General features: G+C 45.9%; 1 protein-coding gene across 24 annotated transcripts in view; it reads left to right on the top strand.

The window, feature by feature from the left end:
* The window catches only part of Ablim1 (actin binding LIM protein 1), a 277,019-nt gene that overhangs the window by 154,588 nt on the left and 101,004 nt on the right, over positions 1 to 21,427 (top strand). For all 24 annotated transcript variants that reach the window (XM_029543461.1, XM_029543524.1, XM_029543457.1 and 21 more), the window contains exons 3-4: positions 5,401 to 5,584; positions 8,245 to 8,354. In XM_029543461.1, coding sequence (XP_029399321.1) covers positions 5,401 to 5,584; positions 8,245 to 8,354 — 294 coding nt within the window. The remainder of the gene's footprint in view (positions 1 to 5,400; positions 5,585 to 8,244; positions 8,355 to 21,427) is intronic.

Below are 21,427 nucleotides of genomic sequence, written 5' to 3'. Positions count from 1 at the left end.
GAGACTGTCAAAGATGGCTGCAGGGCAGGGAAAGATGAGCAGGCTGCAGCAGGGTAATACGGCCAAGTGGATAAGGTACCAGAATTCAAAGTCTGGGCCTTCAGGCAATGGTAAGAGCTTGTCAAGCCACATCCGGTTCCTGGGTAAAGAAATGAACCTAAAGCCCCAGGTTGACTCTCGGAGAATGTGATTTCTTCCTTCGTCTTTGTGATAAAGCTTCGGATAATTTTTTTAAAGATTCATTTATTTCTACTTTATGTGTATGAATGTTTGCTTGTGTGTGTGTGTATATATGCACTACATCATTGCAGCACCTAGGGAGACCAGAAGAAGGCCTCAGATCCCCTGGAACGGGAGTTACAGATGATATGAGTCCTCATGTAGAGACCAGGAACAGAACCGGGAGCCTTTGAAGGAGCAATAAGTGCTTTAGTCACGGGGCCATCTCTTCATTCTTGACTCCAGCTTCTTCTAATTTTTTAATTATTTTATTTGATTATTTATATGCAGGTGTTTTGCCTACATGCATGCATGTGTCTAATGCCTGCAGAATCCAGAGAGGGTATTGGATCTCCTAGAACTGTAGTTACTGATGCTTGTGAGGTACCCTGTGGGTACTAGGAATGGAACTTGGGTCCTGTAGTGGGACAGCCAGTGCTCTTAATAGGTAGGCCATCTCTCTAGCTCCCCCACCCCAATCTCTGAATATGTCATTATCATTAAAGGTGAGCTTCCATTGGCATGTGGGTACTTTGAGCAATTGGATTCACTGAGCTAGAAGACAGAAGTGGGGTGTCCAAGGAACTGGAGGGATTCAAGGAAAGGAGTTCTTGCTTCATGGGCACCGAGTTTCAGCTTTTTTTTTTTTTTTTTTTTTTTTTTTTTTGGTTTTTCAAGACAGGGTTTCTCTGTTTAGCCCTGGCTGTCCTGGAACTCACTCTGTAGACCAGGTTGGCCTCGAACTCATCTGCCTGTCTCTGCCTCCCGAGTGCTGGGATTAAAGGTGTGCGCCACCACGCCCGGCTGAGTTTCAGCTTTTTAAGAAGACAGTAGTCCTGTGGATAGATGATGTGTGGAAACCACAAGCTTGTGAACACACATGAGCAACTGTCCACCTGAAAATTACTAGCATGGTGAATCAAACATTCTAGGTATGACATGGTGAATCAAGCGTTCTAGGTATGATATGGTGAATCAAGTGTTTTAGGTATGTTATCACCACTAAAAGGAATGTTTTTAATCAGCTGATTGACAGGCATATGAAAGTTAATTGTGCCTACCTTCCTGAGAGAGCCAACTTCACAGTCCTGTTTTGTGAGCTCACTCTTGTTTGTAGAGGTCTTTAAAAATTGACTTCTTCAGGTTCTTGACTCTGTAATCTTTGTTCTCGGTTAATGGAAAATCACCCACGATGCTTGGTCTAACCCCTTTCTGATGGGAACTCAGACTGTCCCAAGTGAATTCTTTTCCTGACACTACAAACACTGTTTTAATAAAATTGCTTCCAGGTAGAGGGGCAGTACTGACGCTCGGTTTAAGAAACCATGGCAAGAAGGCCCAGGGAGAAGCGGATCCTGAGGATGTTCATGGGGAACTAGCCTGGGCTTTGGGGCTGCTTGAAAATGTGGGTGTCGGATGAGAAAATGGATACCGCTAGAGGTTTACTAACACAGGGAACAGATGCATCTCTCAGAAGCCTTTTAGGGGTGGTGGTACCACAGAGCTGAAAGGATGGAGTCACTGGAAGAGGCCACATTTGAGGCTGGCACTCTGTTCCCTGCTTAGTCACAACCATGGTCTAAAGCTTGCAAGACACACACTATAGACAGAGATGACTCACTGATAATCCTTTGCTCAAGGATTGAAGTTGAAGTAGATGAGGTCTGTTCCTGAGGAGGCCTTATATTATATGGGGAAAGAGATGGTATCTGTGGGAGTTCCCTATGTTTAGGGTCCTGGAGGAGGAGCCTCCAATTACGTCTTACATCACCATATTACGTTACCATCACTGCCATTCTGGTCTTAGGTGATGTGATGTTTGAAGTAGCGTCTAGGTCCATCAGCAAGGAGTTTTTTTTCCTCTCATTCATCACCTGGTGCGTGTGCCACAGATCCCTGCCCAGTTAAACATTGTTTATCTTAGTATCTAAACTGCCATAATTTCAGAGAAAAGGCAAATCAGATCACAACACAGCACAGTTTGTCACCTCTCAACTGCGTTGCCAAATCATGTCATAAGGCTATGCTAGGTTCGTGAAATTACGGTTTAATTAAAGAGAGCAAGTGTCAATCCCACAAAACCACTTTCGGACAGAGAAGCCCCACACAGGGACAGGCTGCCCCAGAGAGGAAGCAGCAAGCAGAATGGACTTCTAAAGGGTTTGCCTTCCCTTTGAAGGGATCCTGGGGTCTGCATTAACATGAAGCTCACCTTGGTCTTGTTACAGGGAATCTGTGCTTTTTATTCCCACTCCTGGTGACTGGGTGAGCACTAAAGGGATGGCGGGTCTAAGTCCACCGTTTGCCCCTTCTCAGAGCTACGAGAAGTCAGTTTGAAGGAACCAATGAGTCATGCAAACTGGCGACGACTCCTGGGAGTGGAACTGGTGGGAACTTGCCAAGTGTGAGGCAGGATTCTGCTTAATTCCACTGTACTGTTCTATGTATTATATTAGACTTGGAGATTAATAAAGACTCTTAGGCATAAAGCGCTCTGGTGTCTCGAGGGTACACACCTATGAAGTTACTGAAGAGGACTCTTTGAGTGTCTCATGATGACCCTACCCATCCCCCAGGTATTGTTTCTGCTCTAAGAATCTGAGGTCAGGACTTGGCTGATCCTCGAGCTCCCAGCATGATCCTCTCGATGCCGGTGTGAGAACCGGAGATGCGGGAAGAGATGCCGACAGTTATAGGAGACAGCAGTTCGGAGAACATGGCCGTAGCATTATTTATAGGGTGGTTAGCTCCCAACCGACAGACTCTGGCCGTCATCTTTGGTCACTTGGTTTTCAAGAGCAATGTCAGAGCTCTGGAGTGTTGGTTTAAACAAGGACCGGGGAGTCTACACGGAAAACTTGTGCATGGTTTCTGTATCATCTTGACTCTCAAGAATTCTAACTGATGAGTGAGAGGGAAACTTAGGTCATGATCTCACTAAGTTAACCCTTCATTAGACTGGGGTATTCAACCTTTTTCTACTCTAAACCCTTTAGCACCTGTGAAATTTTTATACTATTATGGGTGGGCAAATATTAAAACAAGTATATAAATCAGACATTTACTGATAAAATCATAGAGAAATGTATTTTAGAACAGTTCTTTGTTATATATATAATTTTTACCATTTATTAAATCCCCAAGTAGATTTTTATACTACTAGGATAGTGTTCTTGTTTACTTTGTTACATAAGGAATACTGGCTGAATATCTGAGCTGCGGGACAAAGAGGGTCTTCAGTGTTTTTCAGGCTCCATCAATATTTTAAGTTTATAATCATCCATGCTAAGAATGCCATATTGCATAAATACATAAAATGGCAGAAGAAATGTGTTTAAAGCCATCTCAGAAATTATTAGAGATTCTGTCCTAACCTCAAGCCGAAATTCATTTAATGATTTTGTTTGTGTGTGTGTGTGTGTGTGTGTGTGTGTGTGTGTGTGAATAGCAAGTCAGCAGGTGAGTCACGAATTTTTAAAACCAAACATTCTAAAACAGTTTGATCCAAAATAAACTAATTTGGTACTTACATGCTGATCGATGACAGTAGGAAAATGTCCTTCTTTTCCATTAAGTCATTATCATTGCCTGCATAGTAAAAACACAAAACAAAACAAAACAAACAAAACGCTGCAGTTCATACCATGCAGTAGTTGTGAACCTGAGAGGGGCAATGTACATTTGCACTGAATGGCTGAAGGCAAGCACATACAAAGTACATATATTCATATATTTACATATTTTGTTCATATTTGGTGAAGTCTTACAGTGCACCGTGGGTGGCTGCCACCTCAGATTCACTGCACTTGATTTTGAGTTAATTTTTGTTCCTTACATGTTCACGCACGAGAGGGGGTTGGGTGGAGACTTCTGAGACAGGGTTTCTCTGTGTAGCCCTGGCTGTCCTGGAACTCACTCTGCAAACCAGGCTGGCTTTGAACTCAGAGATCCATCTGCTCTGTGCCTCCTGCATGCTGGGATTAAAGGCATGCACCACTATGCTTAGCTCGTGTTCAGAAAAGGTTCACTGTTTCATTTCTAATTTCCTTCGGTAACCCCGCCTTCAGTTATATGACCATACTCATTTTAAGAGCCTGTATGTTAGACTATTAATGAGTCATGGGAACTAATCAGAATAACTAACCCTGTGTTCTAGCAAATCCCTAGGAGAGCCTTTTCGTGACTGAGCTCACTTTTCTCCCACCCCACCTGAAGGTCTGTTTATGAGAAGGATCAGAAGGGATTCTATGCCTTGCCTGAGGCTGCCCTTCCCTGGGTGGGAGTCGCCTACCCTTGGAATACAGAGGCTAAGGCCGGAGAGACTTTAGCTGTTGCTTCCCTGACATCTGGCAGGAGAGAGTCTTTATCCGGGGTTGCTCCAGGCTTGATTTGTAGACAAGTTGTGACCTGCTGGAGTTTGTCTGAGCATGCAGAATAGGCCCAGGCTCCTGGCAACCCTGTTTTCTATACAGCCCCTGTCATCCACAGCTGTATGGTTTGGAAAAAGGGATGACAAAATCCAGACCCAACAAAACGTCCTCTTTTGCATGTCCGGAGATCACAGATGACAGTTCCGTGTTGGACTTGTCCTTTCCCTTCCCTCCCTGGCCTGCCCATTCTTATGTCCCATCCTGTATGTTACATCACATGGTCAGCGCGTCCTATTTCCTGTGAAAAGAGACAACTCAAGCCCTGACTGCTTTGTCACTTTGGGGAAAGATTCCCAATGTGTAGAAAACGGTCACTGGAAACTTCAGCTGTCGCTGTTGCTATAGTAGGAACCTATTACTCAGTGATCTTGGCCCAAATCAGGGAGCTGTGTGGGCAAGCAGTGGGCACCTTTCCTAACAGCACTGCCAGGGACACCTTAGTCAGCATCCCAGGGAGTCCAGATGGGGATATCTTTCCATCACAGACTGACTGATTGTTGATGAATCTTAGATACCACTGAGACCATTGAAACCTAGCCAGTGGATTTTACTTGTATGAGATATTGCATGACTCCCAGGGGAGGGAGGGCAGGAGAAAAAGCAGAGCCCAATAATAAATGGCTCTTTGTGCTAGTCCACTCCCTGTCCCCAAACCGTTGAGAGCACAGGGAACCGCCAGCATCTGGCAGAAGGCAAATGCTGCCCAGAGATTTGGCAGGCAATGACCAGTTGTAAACTTGTCTTTCTACAGTGTGTGGCTGCGACCTGGCCCAGGGAGGCTTCTTCATAAAGAACGGGGACTACCTGTGTACCCTGGACTACCAGAGGATGTATGGGACACGGTGCCACGGCTGTGGGGAGTTCGTGGAGGGCGAGGTGGTAACTGCCCTGGGCAAGACCTACCACCCCAACTGCTTCGCCTGTACCATCTGCAAGTAAGTAGCCATCTTTTCCAAGCCTCTGACTCCCTCCAACAGACAAATGCTGGCTTCAGCATCCAGAGCTTTGACAGCCTCTTCTGGTCCTAAACAGTACAGAGTCTTAAAATAGCCCCTTCCCAACATGTCTCTCCCTGGTTCTTGGTCTCTTCTAGCCTGTCCATTCTTGGTTAAAGTGTACAGTTGGAAAGCTTTGTTCGTATCCTCTGTAAAGCAATGTGGCAGTCTGTTAAGTGGCTGTGTCTCAAGCCTGAGGGGCCTGGACCTCAGGAAAGTTTTAATAAAGACAGCAGAGTAGGGGACAGACAGCTGCTTGGAAGGATAAAGCTCATTTGGAAACGTAGGTGATTACATGGGCATGCACACCTAATCTAGCCTCTTCTAGCTGGGCATTGAACTGTGTGTGCCCCTGGCCCCAGCATTCAGAAGGCAGAGGTGGGAGAACTGCTTAAGCACGGGCATTCAAGTCAAGCCTGGCCAAGACAGCACAACCCCTCCTACTAGAGGGGGAATGGCATCTTTACTATAGTTTGTGATGGTTGACAATGCCTCACTGGTCAAATCATTAGTCTTTAGGTCTTTTGTGTTTGTTTCTTTGTTTGGTTTGAGATAGGGCCTCACTCTATAGCTATGGCTGTCCTGGAACTGTAAACCAGACTGGCCTTGAACTCCCAGAGAGCCCCCCGCCTCTGCCTCTCAAGTGCCTGGATTGAAGGTGTGCACTACTATGCCTGGCTTTAGGTCTTTCTTTTAAATAACACTTTGTTGTCTGTGTGTTTGTGTAGGGGTTAGGGCGTCTGTTAGATACAGCGGCAGGGTTGAGGAATTATGACAGAGCCCAGATGGTCTGCAAAGCCTAGCGACACTAGTCATTGATGTTTTAGGAGAACCTCCCGATTGCTAGCGTCTGTATAAGACAACTTAGTGAGAATGATCAGACTGAGGGAAGGGAACTGGCATGGGGCGGGGATGTGCTGTCGTGTCTGGGAGCCGCACACTATAAAAGGAAGATGGCCTTTGATTCCTGTAGGACATGGAATCTGGCTCGTACCATAGAGGATCTGTGTGGGTCTGTAGCTAGACACTGAATGGTCAGGGGTCAGCCACACTCCTGGGGTGATGCACCTAGAGGCCCACTTGTTATCAGTGCCCCCCCCCAAGAGCTGGGTCAGCCCTGGACAATGAGCCCCTGGACTTGTCCCAAGGATCTTGCTTGTCTCACCCAGGTCCCATCCCGGAGTGGAGACCGAAGAACATAGGCTTGCTGTACTGTGTTTATAAGCCCTTAACCCTCTGATAGCCTCCTTACAGATCAGACTAGGGGCTTGTTCAGGTGTAGTAAGGAGTGAGAAACAAGAGGCCCCCTGCAGCACCACAGTGCAGTTCTAATTATTAACCCAGGTCTAAGTCAGGTGGGTGAGGCCTGTCCCCGACTGTGGAGGGAGCCACTGAGCCGGGGACTTGGAAGATGTAAGACTATAATCTCCCCCTCCCCGCACACTTGATAAATGGTACCAGCCACACAGGCGGGGTTAAGTCCAGCCGTACTGGTGAGTGCTTGCCGCGGTTAGTAACCAGCATCAGGCCACGGGGAGATGGGTTGAGGGCTGTGAATGTACAGACGCAGATCAGGAAGCTTGCACTTGCTCCAGACCTGTCCAAGTCGTCTGTCGGGTTCCACATTTCCTGACTGACAGCCCCACATTAGAAAATTCACGCTGATGAAGCTTGCTGGTAAACTGGCTTGATGCGGGAAGCAGGCTTTGGAAACCTAACACGCCCACAGAAGGTGGGCTTTGGTGCAGGGTAGTGTTGCTGATGAAGGTTCGGCAGGGAAGGAACTTGTCTTTCTGACAGAGAGACTGCTACTGACTTTTGCATTTGTTTTACGTGTATGAACGACTGGTCTGCATGTAAGTTTACCCCGTGCATGCCAGGTGCCTACGGAGGTCAGAAGAGGGCATTGGATCCCCTGAGACTGGAGTTATAGATGGCCATGAGCTGCCACGTGGGTACTGCTGAACCTGGGATTTCTGCAAGAAAATGTGCTCTTAACCACCGAGCCATCTCTCCAGCCCCTGTGACTAATTCTCAAACATGTTTATAGCATCTCTTCCTATCACTTGCAGATTATGAGGGACTGGGTTCTCCAGTGCTTTGCAAATTCAGATACCCAAAAAGGACAGTCTAACTCCATATATTTACTACAGAATACAGGATCAAGAAGGTTTCTACTTCTGTAAGCTGTTCTCTTAGAGATGTGCCCCGAGCTTCCGTGGGAATCCATAGCACTTCAAGTGTGTCGTGCTGTAGTGTGTGTGTTTGATGAAGAATTTCCTTATGGAAATCACTGCTGTATGGGCCCTGAGGAGTGATTTGCTCAGATAGCCCTCCAACTAAGAATGGCACTAAACATGGTACTTTCCAGGCAGGGAGCCTGTAGGAGCAGTGCACTCTCTCTTCAGCTTGTAATGAAGCACATGCATTTGTTTGGCCCACGTCCAGCTGGCGGGTTTGATGCATGGCTGCATTTCAAACCTTCTGCCTGGGGTTCCTCCAAGAAACCAATTTGCACCAGAGGGTAGCAGGCAGAGGGGTAAGAAGACAGAATGGAATTGCTGCAATAACTCCGAGGGCAAATGTCTTTCTGTTTCCAGGCGCCCGTTCCCACCCGGAGACCGAGTCACATTCAACGGGAGAGACTGTCTTTGTCAGCTCTGTGCACAGCCGATGTCTTCCAGCCCTAAAGAAGCCACCTGCTCCAGCAGTAAGTGCACAGTCCCTGCAGACACTGACAGAAACACCTTTGTAGTTTGAAGGTAGTTCAGGAAGATGCCTTCCTTTTGAACATTCCGATTAGCGAACACCAAGTCTAGTCCTATCTGGGGCATTTTTTTTCCCCTATGGAAAAACATTGTGTAGTGTTTACTAAAACCTGGATGGAGAGAAGCATCATCATTGTATCAAAAATACCCAAATGCAATTAGATATTGAGCTGTCCCTATGTTTATTTATATGAGTACACTGTAGCTGACTTCAGACATACACCCAGAACAGTGCATCGGATCCCATTACAGATGGTTGTGAGTCACCATGTGGTTGCTGGGATCTGAACTCAGGACCTCTGGAAGAACAGTCAGTGCTCTTAACCGCTGAGCGCCATCTCTCCAGCCCCAAGCTGTCCATTTCTTAAACATTTAATTTATTAATTATTTATTTTATATGAGTGCTATGTCTTCACACATACCAGAAGAGGTAATCAGATCCCATTACAGATGGCTGTGAGCTACTATGTGGGTGCTAGAAATTGAACTCAGGACCTCTGGAAGGACATTCTGTGCTCTTAACTGCCGAGCCACCTCTCCAGCCCCCTCGAACTGTCCATTTTGACAAAGTAGTTAGGAACCTTTACATTGAAATGCTTTGCCTGTGACCACACCCCCAGAGAGTATGGCTTGGCTTACAGTTGAGAAGATACATTTCCTCAGGGGAAGGAAGGCGTGGCTGAAAGGGGGCGTGGTTTTATGTGCTGACCAGGAAACAGGCTAGGAAAAGCCAGTGCTCGCTCAGCTGACCGCTTTTTCCCTGAAAAGTGATTATCATTTGTTTGGTACCATGGCATACAGGTCCCTCTGGAATCACTGTTCTGTGGGCCTTGAGGGGGCCAGGGGACAGCATGAAGGAGTCCAGTCTCTCTCTACAGTGGGATCTGGTGATCAAACACATGCCTCAGGCTTGTTCGGCAAGCTCTTTACCTGCAGAGCCATCTCCTAGGCCCCTTTGTTTCCCTTTGGTTCAGTTTGGGATCCTCTCCCAGGCTTTGGGATGGTGTCCCTCAAACTTGGGGTGGGTCCTCCCTTCTCAGTTGCATCTTCCCAGAAACATCTTCGCAGACATGCCCAGAGGAGCAGCTCCTAGTTCAGTCCAATCCAGACCGGTTGACAGTGCTTGACATCTTTAGCTCTAGAGGTTGAGACAGGAGAACGTGGGAGGCAGGCTAAATAATTGTCTCTCTGTGTTAAAATCCCTGTCTCCACTCATGGAAGATGCAGGTGGGATACTTTCTACTCACCCCTAAATCATCCTCTGCTCACCCGGAAGGACTCTGACAGTTGTTCATTTGATATTTACTGACCGCCCAAAATGTGTATCATCCTTCCAATGGAGATATAACCTTGAGTAAAGTGAATTTCCTCATCCTCCGAAGCTTGCTTTCTGATGACAGCACATAGACCAGTTACCACAGAAAGTACTCAACGTGTGAAGAAAGAGAGAAGCTAGGGCTTTCTTTATAGGGAGCAGTCAGAGGAGGCCTCTGTAGAAGGCAGCACCTAAACAAGTGTGGGGAGACAGTATACGTGTATGACGGATTTGACGTTTCCTGTGATGAGATTTCATCTGACCTATGGGAATCCAGAGAGAAACACCCCATAATAGACTCGTTCTTTTCATGAATACACTGGGGATGACAATTGGACAGATCAAGTTATATCTACTATAAGTCCATATATTCTAAGCTGGGAACTGGAGAGTGACCTGGGAAGCTGTCTCAGCTCTTTAATGAGGCATCAGGAGATGGGGCCAGAATTTGCCTTAGTATTTATGAATTTTTGGAGACCTGGAATATCCCCTCATTCCCCCTGCACTCTGTAAGCTCTCTGAGTCCTAGTTCCTAAGAGTAAGGTAAGGATTTTCTATTCTGGATGAATTCTACACAGTTTATAGCAGTGAACCCCAATATTCCCATTATTGTTAAAAATCTTTCACTTACTGCAAATAAGAACTCCTGACCATTTGCTTAGAGATGGATTTTGACCATTGGGAGGGAAGAAGATACAGGATGTACACAAGACCAGACCGGATGCTAAATAGATGTGTTTCCGTGGCCTACCACTAGGGGCAGCAGGCTGGCAAGGAGCCCCGTAGGTAGTGAGATAGGGTCCTAGGCTGTGGTTTCGGGTCTCTCAGGCTCTTGCTACCCTACTCAAGTACAAGAGAAATGCTATAGGGACAGTGACCTTGGGAGGCAATGTCACCCCATCCTCTATCAGGGTTTACTTTGAAAACACATTAGTGAGACCCTTAGAGGGGTTCTTTGGAGCCCTGGATCTCTGCTCTCTATTTTGTTCGTCTAAGTAACCCTTGACCATTTAGTTTAAGGAAACAAACACAAATTCATCTAAAAGGGTGTCCAGTTGCCTCAAGCCATGCAGTTTGGGAACACACTCCATCATAGCTATAACAAAATGAGATTTGTTTTGTTTGTTTGTTTGTTTGTTTGTTTGAGAAAGGATCTCATGAAGCCCAGGCTGACCTTGAACTCACTATGTAACCAAGGATGATCAGGAGTTCTTGACCTTCTTGCCTCCATTTCCCAAATCCTAGGATTATAGGCATGCACCATGAAAACTGACAGTTTTTTCTTTCAAGAAAATACAGTGTATCTATTAATTCTTTGAGAATGCTGTACATACCATATGTAGTAATTGGTCTTACTGACCTCTCCACTCATTTGTGTAACTCTGCCTAGATCCACCACTTCTAAGCTCACAATATTGCTCATATACCCATGAGTGTGTGAGGCCATCCACCGGGGTATGGTATTACAACCAAGGGCCACACTGTGAAAGAAAGCTGACTCCTCCCGCAGTAGCCATCAACTGTCAGTACCCCTCAGCTAGTGGTACTAGTTTTTTTTTTTAAGCCCTCCCCCTTCTATGTTGCAATGTTGGTTGGCTTGATCTTGTGCAGGACTTGTGCAGATTGTCATTGTTCCCATGAGTACATGCCCTGTCATGTCCAGAGGACACTGTTGTGTCCTGATCTTCCCATATCTCTGACTCCTCCTCCTCTTCTTCCTCCTCCTTCTCTCCCCCCTCCTTTCCTTTCTTCTCCTCTTCCTCCTTCTTCTTGGGAAGGAATATGATACAGATGTCCCATGGATGGCTGAACCCTCCACAGACATTTAATCTATGCCTTTTGACCAGTTTGTGAGTTTCTGCTTTAATTGCTATCTGTTGCACAAAGAAACTTCTCTGATAAGGGCAGAGTGCTACATTAATCTATTGGTATCTAAAGATACAAATTTAGAGGCCAATTTGGTCCTGTGCCCATTTAGCAAAATAATAGTAGTAAGTTTTACCCTGCAGTCTTATCAACTCCCAGCCATGCTTCCTCAGCCAGATTTATAGTACCAGACACATGTTCCCTCCTGTGGGGTGGGCCTTGAATCCAGTCACAGAGTACAGTTAGTTATTTCCACAGCATTCATGCCACTATTGTACTCATGGGAATACCATGCTCTGCTGGTTGTTGTAGCTCATAGGGTTAATAGCTGGGTAGGGTTTTTGATGTCTTTTCCTCCATCAGAAGCATGCATAGCCTCTTCCAGTTCTATGAAAGCCACATCTAACAGATTCTCATTTTTATTTTATTTTATTCTACCTTATATACAAGTATTAAAATATCACAATGTAACTCATTTTGTACAGCTAGCAGATACTAATATAAAATATTTGGATACATCTATGTTTTCTCTTTTTGTACAACATTCATGTTATACCCATAAATTAAAACTGTGAAAATGTAACCAGCTAAAAAACATTGTATTTTAGAACTAGCTTTAACCATTATTGTTTGTGTATATACATCACAGAGCCAAATTTTATTTCCTCCTTTGCTTCCACAGAATAAAATCCCACTTCACTGCAACTGTTTCATCCAAAACATTTTTATTTTCAAGAAGTTTGTATCTATTTGGACAAGTACCAAAAGGTATTGAGAGATTTTATGGGCTTCTATGAAGGAGATCTCTTCTGTCTGGATATGTACATGCAAAGTCCCCAGGGAAAGCAGACCCACAGATACTGGAGTAAGGGGAATGTTCAGCCATGTTCTGAATGCCATTGGCACAGAATTAGAAAACATTTGGTTGCTATTTGTAGTTCTCTAAGAATTGCCTTGACTTCAAAACTATTCTGCTATGACAGCCATTCCTATTTTTTTTTTTAAAAAAAAAAAGGCTTTTTATACTTGGCAAGAGGCTTCCTAAAAAGAGAGCCTGCCTTCCTCTTAGTATGAAACTCTTCCTCCATAATGTTCACAGCCTCTGTGATCTAAATCAGAGAGCCAAGGTCCCCTCTCATCTTGTAGCTGGAGCTTCTGAGGCATGGCTGCATTGCATATTCGGTGGCTGATCTTTCATAATCACTGAGTAGGAAGAAGAGAGCACAGGAGGTTGGCAGAGGCAAGGAGAGGGAGAAGAAAGCCTCAGACAGGCAATAAAATCATCCGAAATAGTCTGTCTTGGTGCTTACTGAACAAAGAGGCAGCATTTCTGCCTGGCTGGCCTGTGGCTGGCCTCTGTCATTATGACCTCAGTGTTTCTCAGTGTCTGTGTGCATGTGTACATGTATGTGCAAGTACATGTGTGTACATGTGCACATAGAGGCCAGAGGACAGTCTCAACTGCTGTTCCTTAGGTGCAGCACTTGGCTTTTGAGACAGTCTCTCACTGGTCTAAAGTTCACCAAGTAGTCAGGATTGTGAGTGCGCTGAGTGCATGCTGTCATGCCCAGGTTCTTTGACTTGGACTCAGGTCTTGATGCTTACAAAGCAAGACTTTACCAGTTGAGCTACGCCCCCAGCCCCTTCAATACTTCTTTCCACCTTAAAAACATCCTGACCCTTAGTTCTGATTTATTTTCTAGGAATGTACATAGTGCTTAGGGCAGGCCAGGAATGCTACTTTATCACAAATTAGTTACAAGCCTTTGCCTGTTCTCAAACCGAGGTGGTAGTTAATGAAACTGTAGGGCGGTGGCAACATTGTAGTTAAACTCTTTCACTAGCAGATTCCTGACTTTTAGAAGTCTGATGGACAGAAGCTTAAGTCCTGTCCTCTCAGCTTCCCACCACTCCTTCCTCCCGAACCTACTAGCAGATAAGACACTGGATACCCATGGGTCCAAGAACCTTGGGGCGGGGGGGGGGTGTTGTATGACAATCCAGTGTCTAGGGAACAGGTTCAGAGGAGCATTTCCTCTGCAGCTCCTGTCTATCTCAGGCATTCAGGTAGGAGTGGCTGCTGTCTACACTCAGCCTTTCTGCCTCAGAGGCTGTCTGACTGGAGTCTAGCTGTGGGTGGGCATAAGAAATGCCCACACAAATGTATCCATCCTGCCTTTCTGTTTCTCGCCTCTACACAGACCTCTCTGAATACAGATGTAGCATCTGTTTTCTGCTTGCCATTGGAACTTCCACAGGTATCAGGGCATGCCCTGGTTAGACAGAGCTGACCGAACTGGGTTCCCATAAAGTTGTGTGCTTGCCTTCCAGGGGAGAGAGACAGTCTCCCTTATTTTACTTTTCTCATTGGTGCAACAGTTTTTCCCAGTTGCAATGTTTCTTTATCTCTGAAAACATGTGAAGGTTGGGAGGCGATTGTCTGCTGCAGCAACCAACAAACTCTTACCTGGGCAGCCCCTGGCTGTGACGCCCACTAGCAGCCTCTACCTGCCCGACCCCCACTGTCCTTTCACTAGAAGGACTAATAATAGGGACTTTCCTGCAGGATTTAATTAAAAAGTGCATCCAGTCCTGGTTGGTTATAATTTAAAATCCTCATGACAAGTCACTGTGCAGGCGACAATTTCTGAATTTTGTCCCATTTTGTAAAGTTGCCTTTTCTCATCAGCTGTTTATGATAGGTGCCTTATGCAGTCATGTGATATTGTCTAACAACAAAATAACCAACAGAGAGGTGGCCTAGTGAGCACAATGCACACAGGCATGAAGACCTGAGTTCAGATCCCCAGAGCCCATGTAAAAGCTGGGTGTGGCCACATGCATGTACCTGTAAACCTAGTGCCAGGAGGAGGAGCAGCAAAGACAGAATGGCTGGGGTTTCCTAGCTGGCAGCCAAGGCTCAGTTCAGTGAGAGACCCTGTCTCAAAGGAATAAAGCAGAGTCTGGCCTCCACTTGTGTGCATGGTCATGTGAATCCATACATGTGCATACACACCACACATACACATATATGCACACATGAATGGACCATACATACCACACACTAACTTATGCACACATATACATGTGCATGTGCACATACCACATACACATGCATGTACTCATGCACATACATGTACATACCACATGCACATATGCATGTACACTTACCACACATATGTAACACACATGAATGCATTCATACACACACTTGCACACACCACACATACCACAAACATGCATATGCACACACATACATATGCATGTGCACACACTCATACACATGCCCAGACACAGGCACACATAAGCACACACATGCACATGCATGTGCATGTGCACACACCTGCATCCAATTATGTGAATATCTCCCTTGTGCCTGGGTTTGAAGTCTGGTCCTACCTCCTCCTTGCCACATATCATCATGTGCACCGTTTGATGTCTCAGACTCCAGTCCTTCATCTGCAAATCAGAAAACAGCGCCGTCCAAGGGTCCGGAAGATCCAGTGACACACTGCCTGGGAGGACAGTTTGCATCAGAAAACAGAGCAGGGCACCTGGGCAGAGAAAAGCCATTGTAGTTCAGTGTCCTGCAAAGGAAACTTGGGATGGGTCCCAGTCCAGGCAGGTCTTGAAATTGGCACCCTAGCACGCCTAAGGGTTACTTTCACTCAAGACATTAACTGGATGAAAACACTGTTCTAGAAAGGTCAAGATGGTAATGGCGATGTTGAAATTCAAAGTCAACTATACTAAGTCAGAAACCAGGGCCAGGGAGACAGTGGCAATTGTGGTTACAAGTCATGCCTATCACAAAAGGTAATTAGAATGAATAATGGGCATGGTGAGGAAAGATATGATAAGACATCATTTAGCCATTCAACCAGCATTTCACTGAGCACCTACTAAGTTCTAGGTCCTGGCCTAGGCTCCACTTAAAGTCTTTGCTACATATCAACATGGTACATCACTAGGATTTAAAACCATGGGAGCTTAAGTACACAGTGGGTTGTGTTTTAACTCTTTACATGTATGCCTGCTTCTCCCAAGGTAACAGTGGCACCATTAAGAAAAAGCCCTTGTCATGCCTTCTTAGGCAAGGTCTACTGCAGTAAATCCTCAACAGATAATCTGGAAATTGAACTTATATAGCCTTTTCTTGACAAAAACTAATTCCAGCCAGGCATGGTGGCACATGGCTTTAATCCCAGCACTTGGGAGGCAGAGGCAGGCGATTTTTTGAGTTTGAGGCCAGCCTGGTCTACAGAGTGAGTTCCAGGACAGCCAGGGCTACACAGAGAAACCCTGTCTTGAAAAAACATAAAACAAACAAACAAACAAACAAAAAACCTAATTCCAGCCTTTACCTTATTTATTTTTATCTTTTTAAATGTATGTGGATGGGTGGATATGTTTGTGTAGTATATATATATTTGTGTATGATGTACGTGCATATGTATCTATATGATATATGCATGTCTGTGTGTGTCTCTGTGTGTGGGGGGTGTGTGTGTACAGAAGTGTGAATGGAAGCCAGAGGAGGATATCGGGTGTCTTCTTTATCACTTTCTACCTTTACCCTTGAAACCGGGTATCTTAGTTTCTTTTCTTTTTGCTGTAATAAAATATTCTAACAAAAGTAACTTAAGGGAGTAAGGCCCACAAATTCCAGGTTACAATCAATCATAGCAGGGGAATCATAGGGGCAGGAGCTTGAAGGAGCTGGTCATACCATGCCCATAATCAGAAACAGAAAACAAAGAATACTCACTAGTGTTTTGTTCCCTTTCTCCTTTTTTATATAGGCCAGGATCCCTTGCCTAGGGTTAGGACCACCCAGAGTGGACAGGTTCCTCCCAGACATACCTAGAGACCCTTTTTCTTATGATTCTAACTTTTGTCAGGTTGACAGTTAATACTGACTATATTACACAGGGCCTGTCCCTGAACCATGGGAGTTTAAGTACACAGTGGGTTGTGGTGAACAAGCTCCAGCAATCCTCCTGTCCTTCCATTAGCTGAGAGAGGGAGAGAGAAAGGGATAATTGAGAGAGACATTGAGAGATCGCTTTGTAGGGAATGGGCATGCTGGAGGGATTAGTTTTAAAGTGCTTTCAGAGCTCTGACATGGTGGGCTTTAATAACAACACTTGGGAGGTAAAGGCAGGCAGGTCTCTGAGTTTGAGGCCAGCCTGGCCTACATAGTTCCAGGACAGCCAGGGCTACACAAAGAAACCCTGTCTCGCCCTTGTTCTGACTCCAGCCATGGATGGTAAGAGGACCGTCAGTCACCCTTCACCTTCTCTTTGGAGGAGAGAGACAGCTGGTTCTTGCTAAGGAAGCCTGCCTCTGAGAAGCTGGTGTGGAAATCAAGTGTGGTTTCTTTCTTGGCAAGAGCCCAGGTGTCTGCCCGGCCACAGCCGGTTATGGCCCTTTACCAGGTTGAAGTTTGCCATGGAATCAGGTAGACCTTGTGAGTATTATGATTCTACTGGAGGAAGTTCATAAAGAATAAAATGTATCATTCTTAAGTAAACATTTTGGTGGCTTTGAATACATTTGTAATGCTGCATGACTGCCTCCTATGCCTAGTCTTGAAATATTCTCAACAGCCTAAAAGAAAACCTTGTTTCCATAAGTAGCTGTTTCTCATCTTGGCCTGTCTCCAGCCTGTCAGCTTCTGATCTGCTCACTGAGTGGATCTGCATGGCCTGGACAACTCCTCTAACTCCGATCATAGTCTTTGGTTTCTGGCTTCTGCATTTGATATCCTGTTTGCCAGATTCATCCAGGCTATAGCATTTATCTGTATTTCATTTCTTTTCATGGTTAGATAATATTCCATGATGGAGCTCAATCATGTTCTGGGTGTCCATTTGTCTGTTAATTGACTGTTGGTCATTTCTGGTTTTAATTATTCTGAATGTGCTGAACATGTATGTACAAAAATTTGAAGATGTGTCTTTTACGTCTTGGTATAATAAGGAGCATTCCAATTCTACAAAGACCTGGCTGCCTACTTTAAAGTTTCTCCAGAAAATCACCTTCCTCCAGTATTCTTAATAAGTCCTGCATGACCCAGGCAGCGTGGAATATCCTCAGGTGATAACATGTAGTGGAGTTCCCTTGGAGTGGCCTTTGTCCATCTCTAGATTACTCCCTCTTAGTTTTGGGTCCTTCCCTTTTTCTACCCAGAGCAGAAACCCTTGTTGCTAGCTTGAACAAATAATTTCTGTAGCTCTTGCTTAGATTTCTTTAGTTATAAGCATCATGCTGAACAGTATTAGCCATAGGATTCCTGCTTGAGAGTCTGTGTATGTGTGTGAGGGGAGTACATACGTCTGTAAGGACATTTACTGGGGGGGGGAGGGAGCATGTTCATGTGTGTGAGGACAAGCATGTGTGGGGTGCATGTACATGTGTATGAAGACATGTTTGTGTATGTTGGAGGGTGCCTGTTCATGTGTATGAGAACGTGTGTGTGTGCGCGTGCATGTGTGTACGTGTATGTGTATGCGTGTGCATGTGTGTGCGTGCGTGTGTGTGCGCGCGTGTGCATGTGTGTGCGCGTGTGTGTACCTGTGTGTATGTGTATGTGTGTGTGCGTGTGTGTACCTGTGTGTATGTGTATGTGTGTGTGTGCACGTGTGTGTGCGTGCGTGTGTACGTGTGTGTATGTGTATGTGTGTGCGTGTGTGTGCATGTGTGTGAGTGTGTGCGCACACGCGTGTGTGTGTGTATGTGTGTGTGTGTCCGTGTGTGTGAGCGTGTGCGTGTGTGTGTGTGTACCTGTGTGTATGTGTATGTGTGTGTGTGTGTGCGTGTGTACCTGTGTGTATGAGTATGCGTGTGTGTGCGTGTGTGTGCGTGTGTGTATGTGTGTGTGTGTGTGTGTGTGTGTGTGTACATGTAGAGCCATAGATCAGCCTTTGGTGTTATCCCTCAGGATAATGCACCTTGGTTTTTGAGGCAGGATCTCTTACTGGGTAGAATGTGACAAGGGGACTTTTCTGACCACTGAACTTGGGGCATCTGCTTCTGGATGCCTCCCTACTACTTGGGTCATCTTGCTTACACAGATTGCTCCTTAGCTACTGAGGCATCCCCCCAGTGGATTCCTAAATGAATGGAGAGGGAAGGACTCTTGGTCTTGTGACTAACTAAGAACCACACCCAAGAGCAGTTAAAGGGGAGAGTCACCTTGAGAAGCTGTGTGTTCCTTGCGGCAGTCTATGAACACTGGCTTAAGGGATTTGACTTGGAAGCTTGACAGGCACACTTGGTACCTATTTATGAAAACTCCAACCAAAGTAAGTACAACTCTGCGGGCATCTGTCATAGGAAGAAAGATAGGCTAGCGTGCCTCTGCCAGTTCCATCTTTGAGGACTTAGCTGATGGTGGCTGCCAAGGCTGCCCTCGGCTGCCCTGATAACGCTGACAGAGTATTGCTGTCATGGGCCACAGAAGTGGGTTTGCTGCGCTGTATTGTTTTCCAAAGACAACAAGAAGCTCCACTTAAAATAGCCAGTCAGAGGCTGCTCGGGCTTGTGCTGTTTCCAACATGGCTATCAAGAGAGAGCTGAGGGAACAGCTGACCTCAGCAGGTGACAATTACGGAAGATCTTGTTCACGGTTATACACTCAGGCAACACACAGACCTTTCAAAATCATCCTGGGTCATTTTTAGCTTCTGGGATTAAATAATTAATAGCACGGAGACCCCTTTTCCATAGAGAGGGGATACACAGAACCTGCATGGACGATATGATTCGCTTACCCAGTTATGAATCTTCTGATATCATGGGGCTTTTCTGTCTTTTTGATTGTTTGTTTTTGTTTTTGTTTTTCTTTTTTTTTTAGATTTATTTATTTATTTATTATATGTAAGTACACTGTAGCTGTCTTCAGATCTTGTTATGGATGGTTATGAGCCACCATGTGGTTGCTGGGATCTGAACTCCAGACCTTCGGAAGAGCAGTTGGGTGCTCTTACCCACTGAGCCATCTCACCAGCCCCCTGTTTTTGTTTTTCAAGACAGGGTTTCTCTGTAGCCCTGGCTGTCCTGGAACTCACTTTGTAGACCAGACTGGCCTCAAACTCAGAAATCTGCCTGCCTCTGCCTCCCTAGTGCTGGAATTAAAGGTGTGTNCCACCACGCCCGCCGCTTTTCTGTCTTATGGCAGCATGGTGTCTAGAAGTTTAAAACTACTTAAGCTTTTTGTAGAAGACCCAAGTTCAGCTTCCAGCACATAACCATTAACAATTCCCAGTTCCAGGGGATCTGACATCCTCTGTCCTCCATGGGCACCTGCATACACATGGTACACACACGCACACACACACACGCACACACACACACACACACACACACACGCACGCACACATACACGCACGCACGCACACGGGATGGGGAGGGCCAGGGGGAGGGAGAAGCTGAAGAAATAACCCTGCACAGTGCTTAGCCTAACGAATGTGTACACACACACACACACACACACACACACACGCACACGCGCACACGCACGCACACACACAGGGGGAGAGGGGAGGGGGGAGGGGCAAGGGGAGGTGGGAGGGAGATGCTGTAGAAATAACCCTGCACAGTGCTTAGCCTGATGAATGTGTAGCTTTTGGCTTTTGTTCCGAGTCCTGCTCTCTCTCTATTTATTCGGTTTTGTATGTGTCTGAGACTGGGTCTTGCTCTGTAGCCCAGGCTGACCTGGAACTCTGGGACCCATGGTAAATCTTCCAGCTTGTACCTCTCCAGCTTTGGATTATAGGCAACATCACCATGCCTGGCTCTTCCTTTGCTTGTGTTGACCCTGTACCCATGGCATTTGCTAAGACATTCTAAAAGGAAACTGTGGACTCACCGGTTTAAATAAGCAACATGGACTGGGACCAGCCCTTAATTCTCAGCTCACAGGTATCTAATTTAGGACTTGGCAGTAGCCTGTAGCCCGGATGAAAATGAAGGTCAGCTTCCAAGAATAATCCAGCAATGCCCACTTGACAAATGATGGTGGAGACTTTTTTGGTCAAGGAAGTATTTTCAAATACCTTAAGGATGTTGAAACTCTGAACCAGCTTTCTCTCTCTCTCTCTCTCACACACACACACACACACACACACACACACACACACACAGACAATCTGGATTGTTTTAATCTATGGGTCTCCAAGTAAGGCCCTATGTTTGTTTGTACTGCTGTGATAAACACTCAGATAAAAGCCATCTGAGGAGAGAAGGTTTGCTGCACCTTCCAGACTAGACGCCATGTTCAGGGAAGCCAGAGCAGGAGCCTGGAGGCTGGAACTGAAGCAGAGACCGTGGAGGGGTGCTGCCTAGTGGCTTGCTCTCCATGGCTTGCCCAGTCTGCTCTCTTACACACCCTAGGCCCACCCATCCAAGGATGGCACTGCCCACAGTAGGCCAGGCCCTTCCACATCCATCACTAATCAGAGAAATATCCCACAGACTTGCCCACAGCCCCCCTGAGGAAGCCATTTTCTCAGCAGAAGTTCCCTAGCTGAGGTCAAGTTGGCCAAAACCTACCTGCACAGGACCTTTGAAGGCCAGTTTAGAAACCTTAGTACTTAGTGGTTACAAGGATGAGAACAGGTGACTTTTGACGCTAGGGCCCTTAGGAGGTACCATAACCAATGGGAGCTGGCTGTCCCACACACAGTGACAGTCACTGAGCACCCCCAGTGGCTATTCTCTGGCTAAGTGTTAAAGACAGTAATCCTAAAGCACTTAACCCTAACATAATATCCTCCCTCTCTCTCTCTCTCTCTCTCTCTCTCTCTCTCTCTCTCTCTCTCTCTCTCTCTC

This window comes from Mus pahari, chromosome 1 (genome assembly GCF_900095145.1).
Source record: "Mus pahari chromosome 1, PAHARI_EIJ_v1.1, whole genome shotgun sequence".
NCBI lineage: Eukaryota > Metazoa > Chordata > Mammalia > Rodentia > Muridae > Mus > Mus pahari.
Note: the sequence above shows the minus strand (reverse complement) of the source record. Positions and strands in the feature narration are given on the sequence as shown.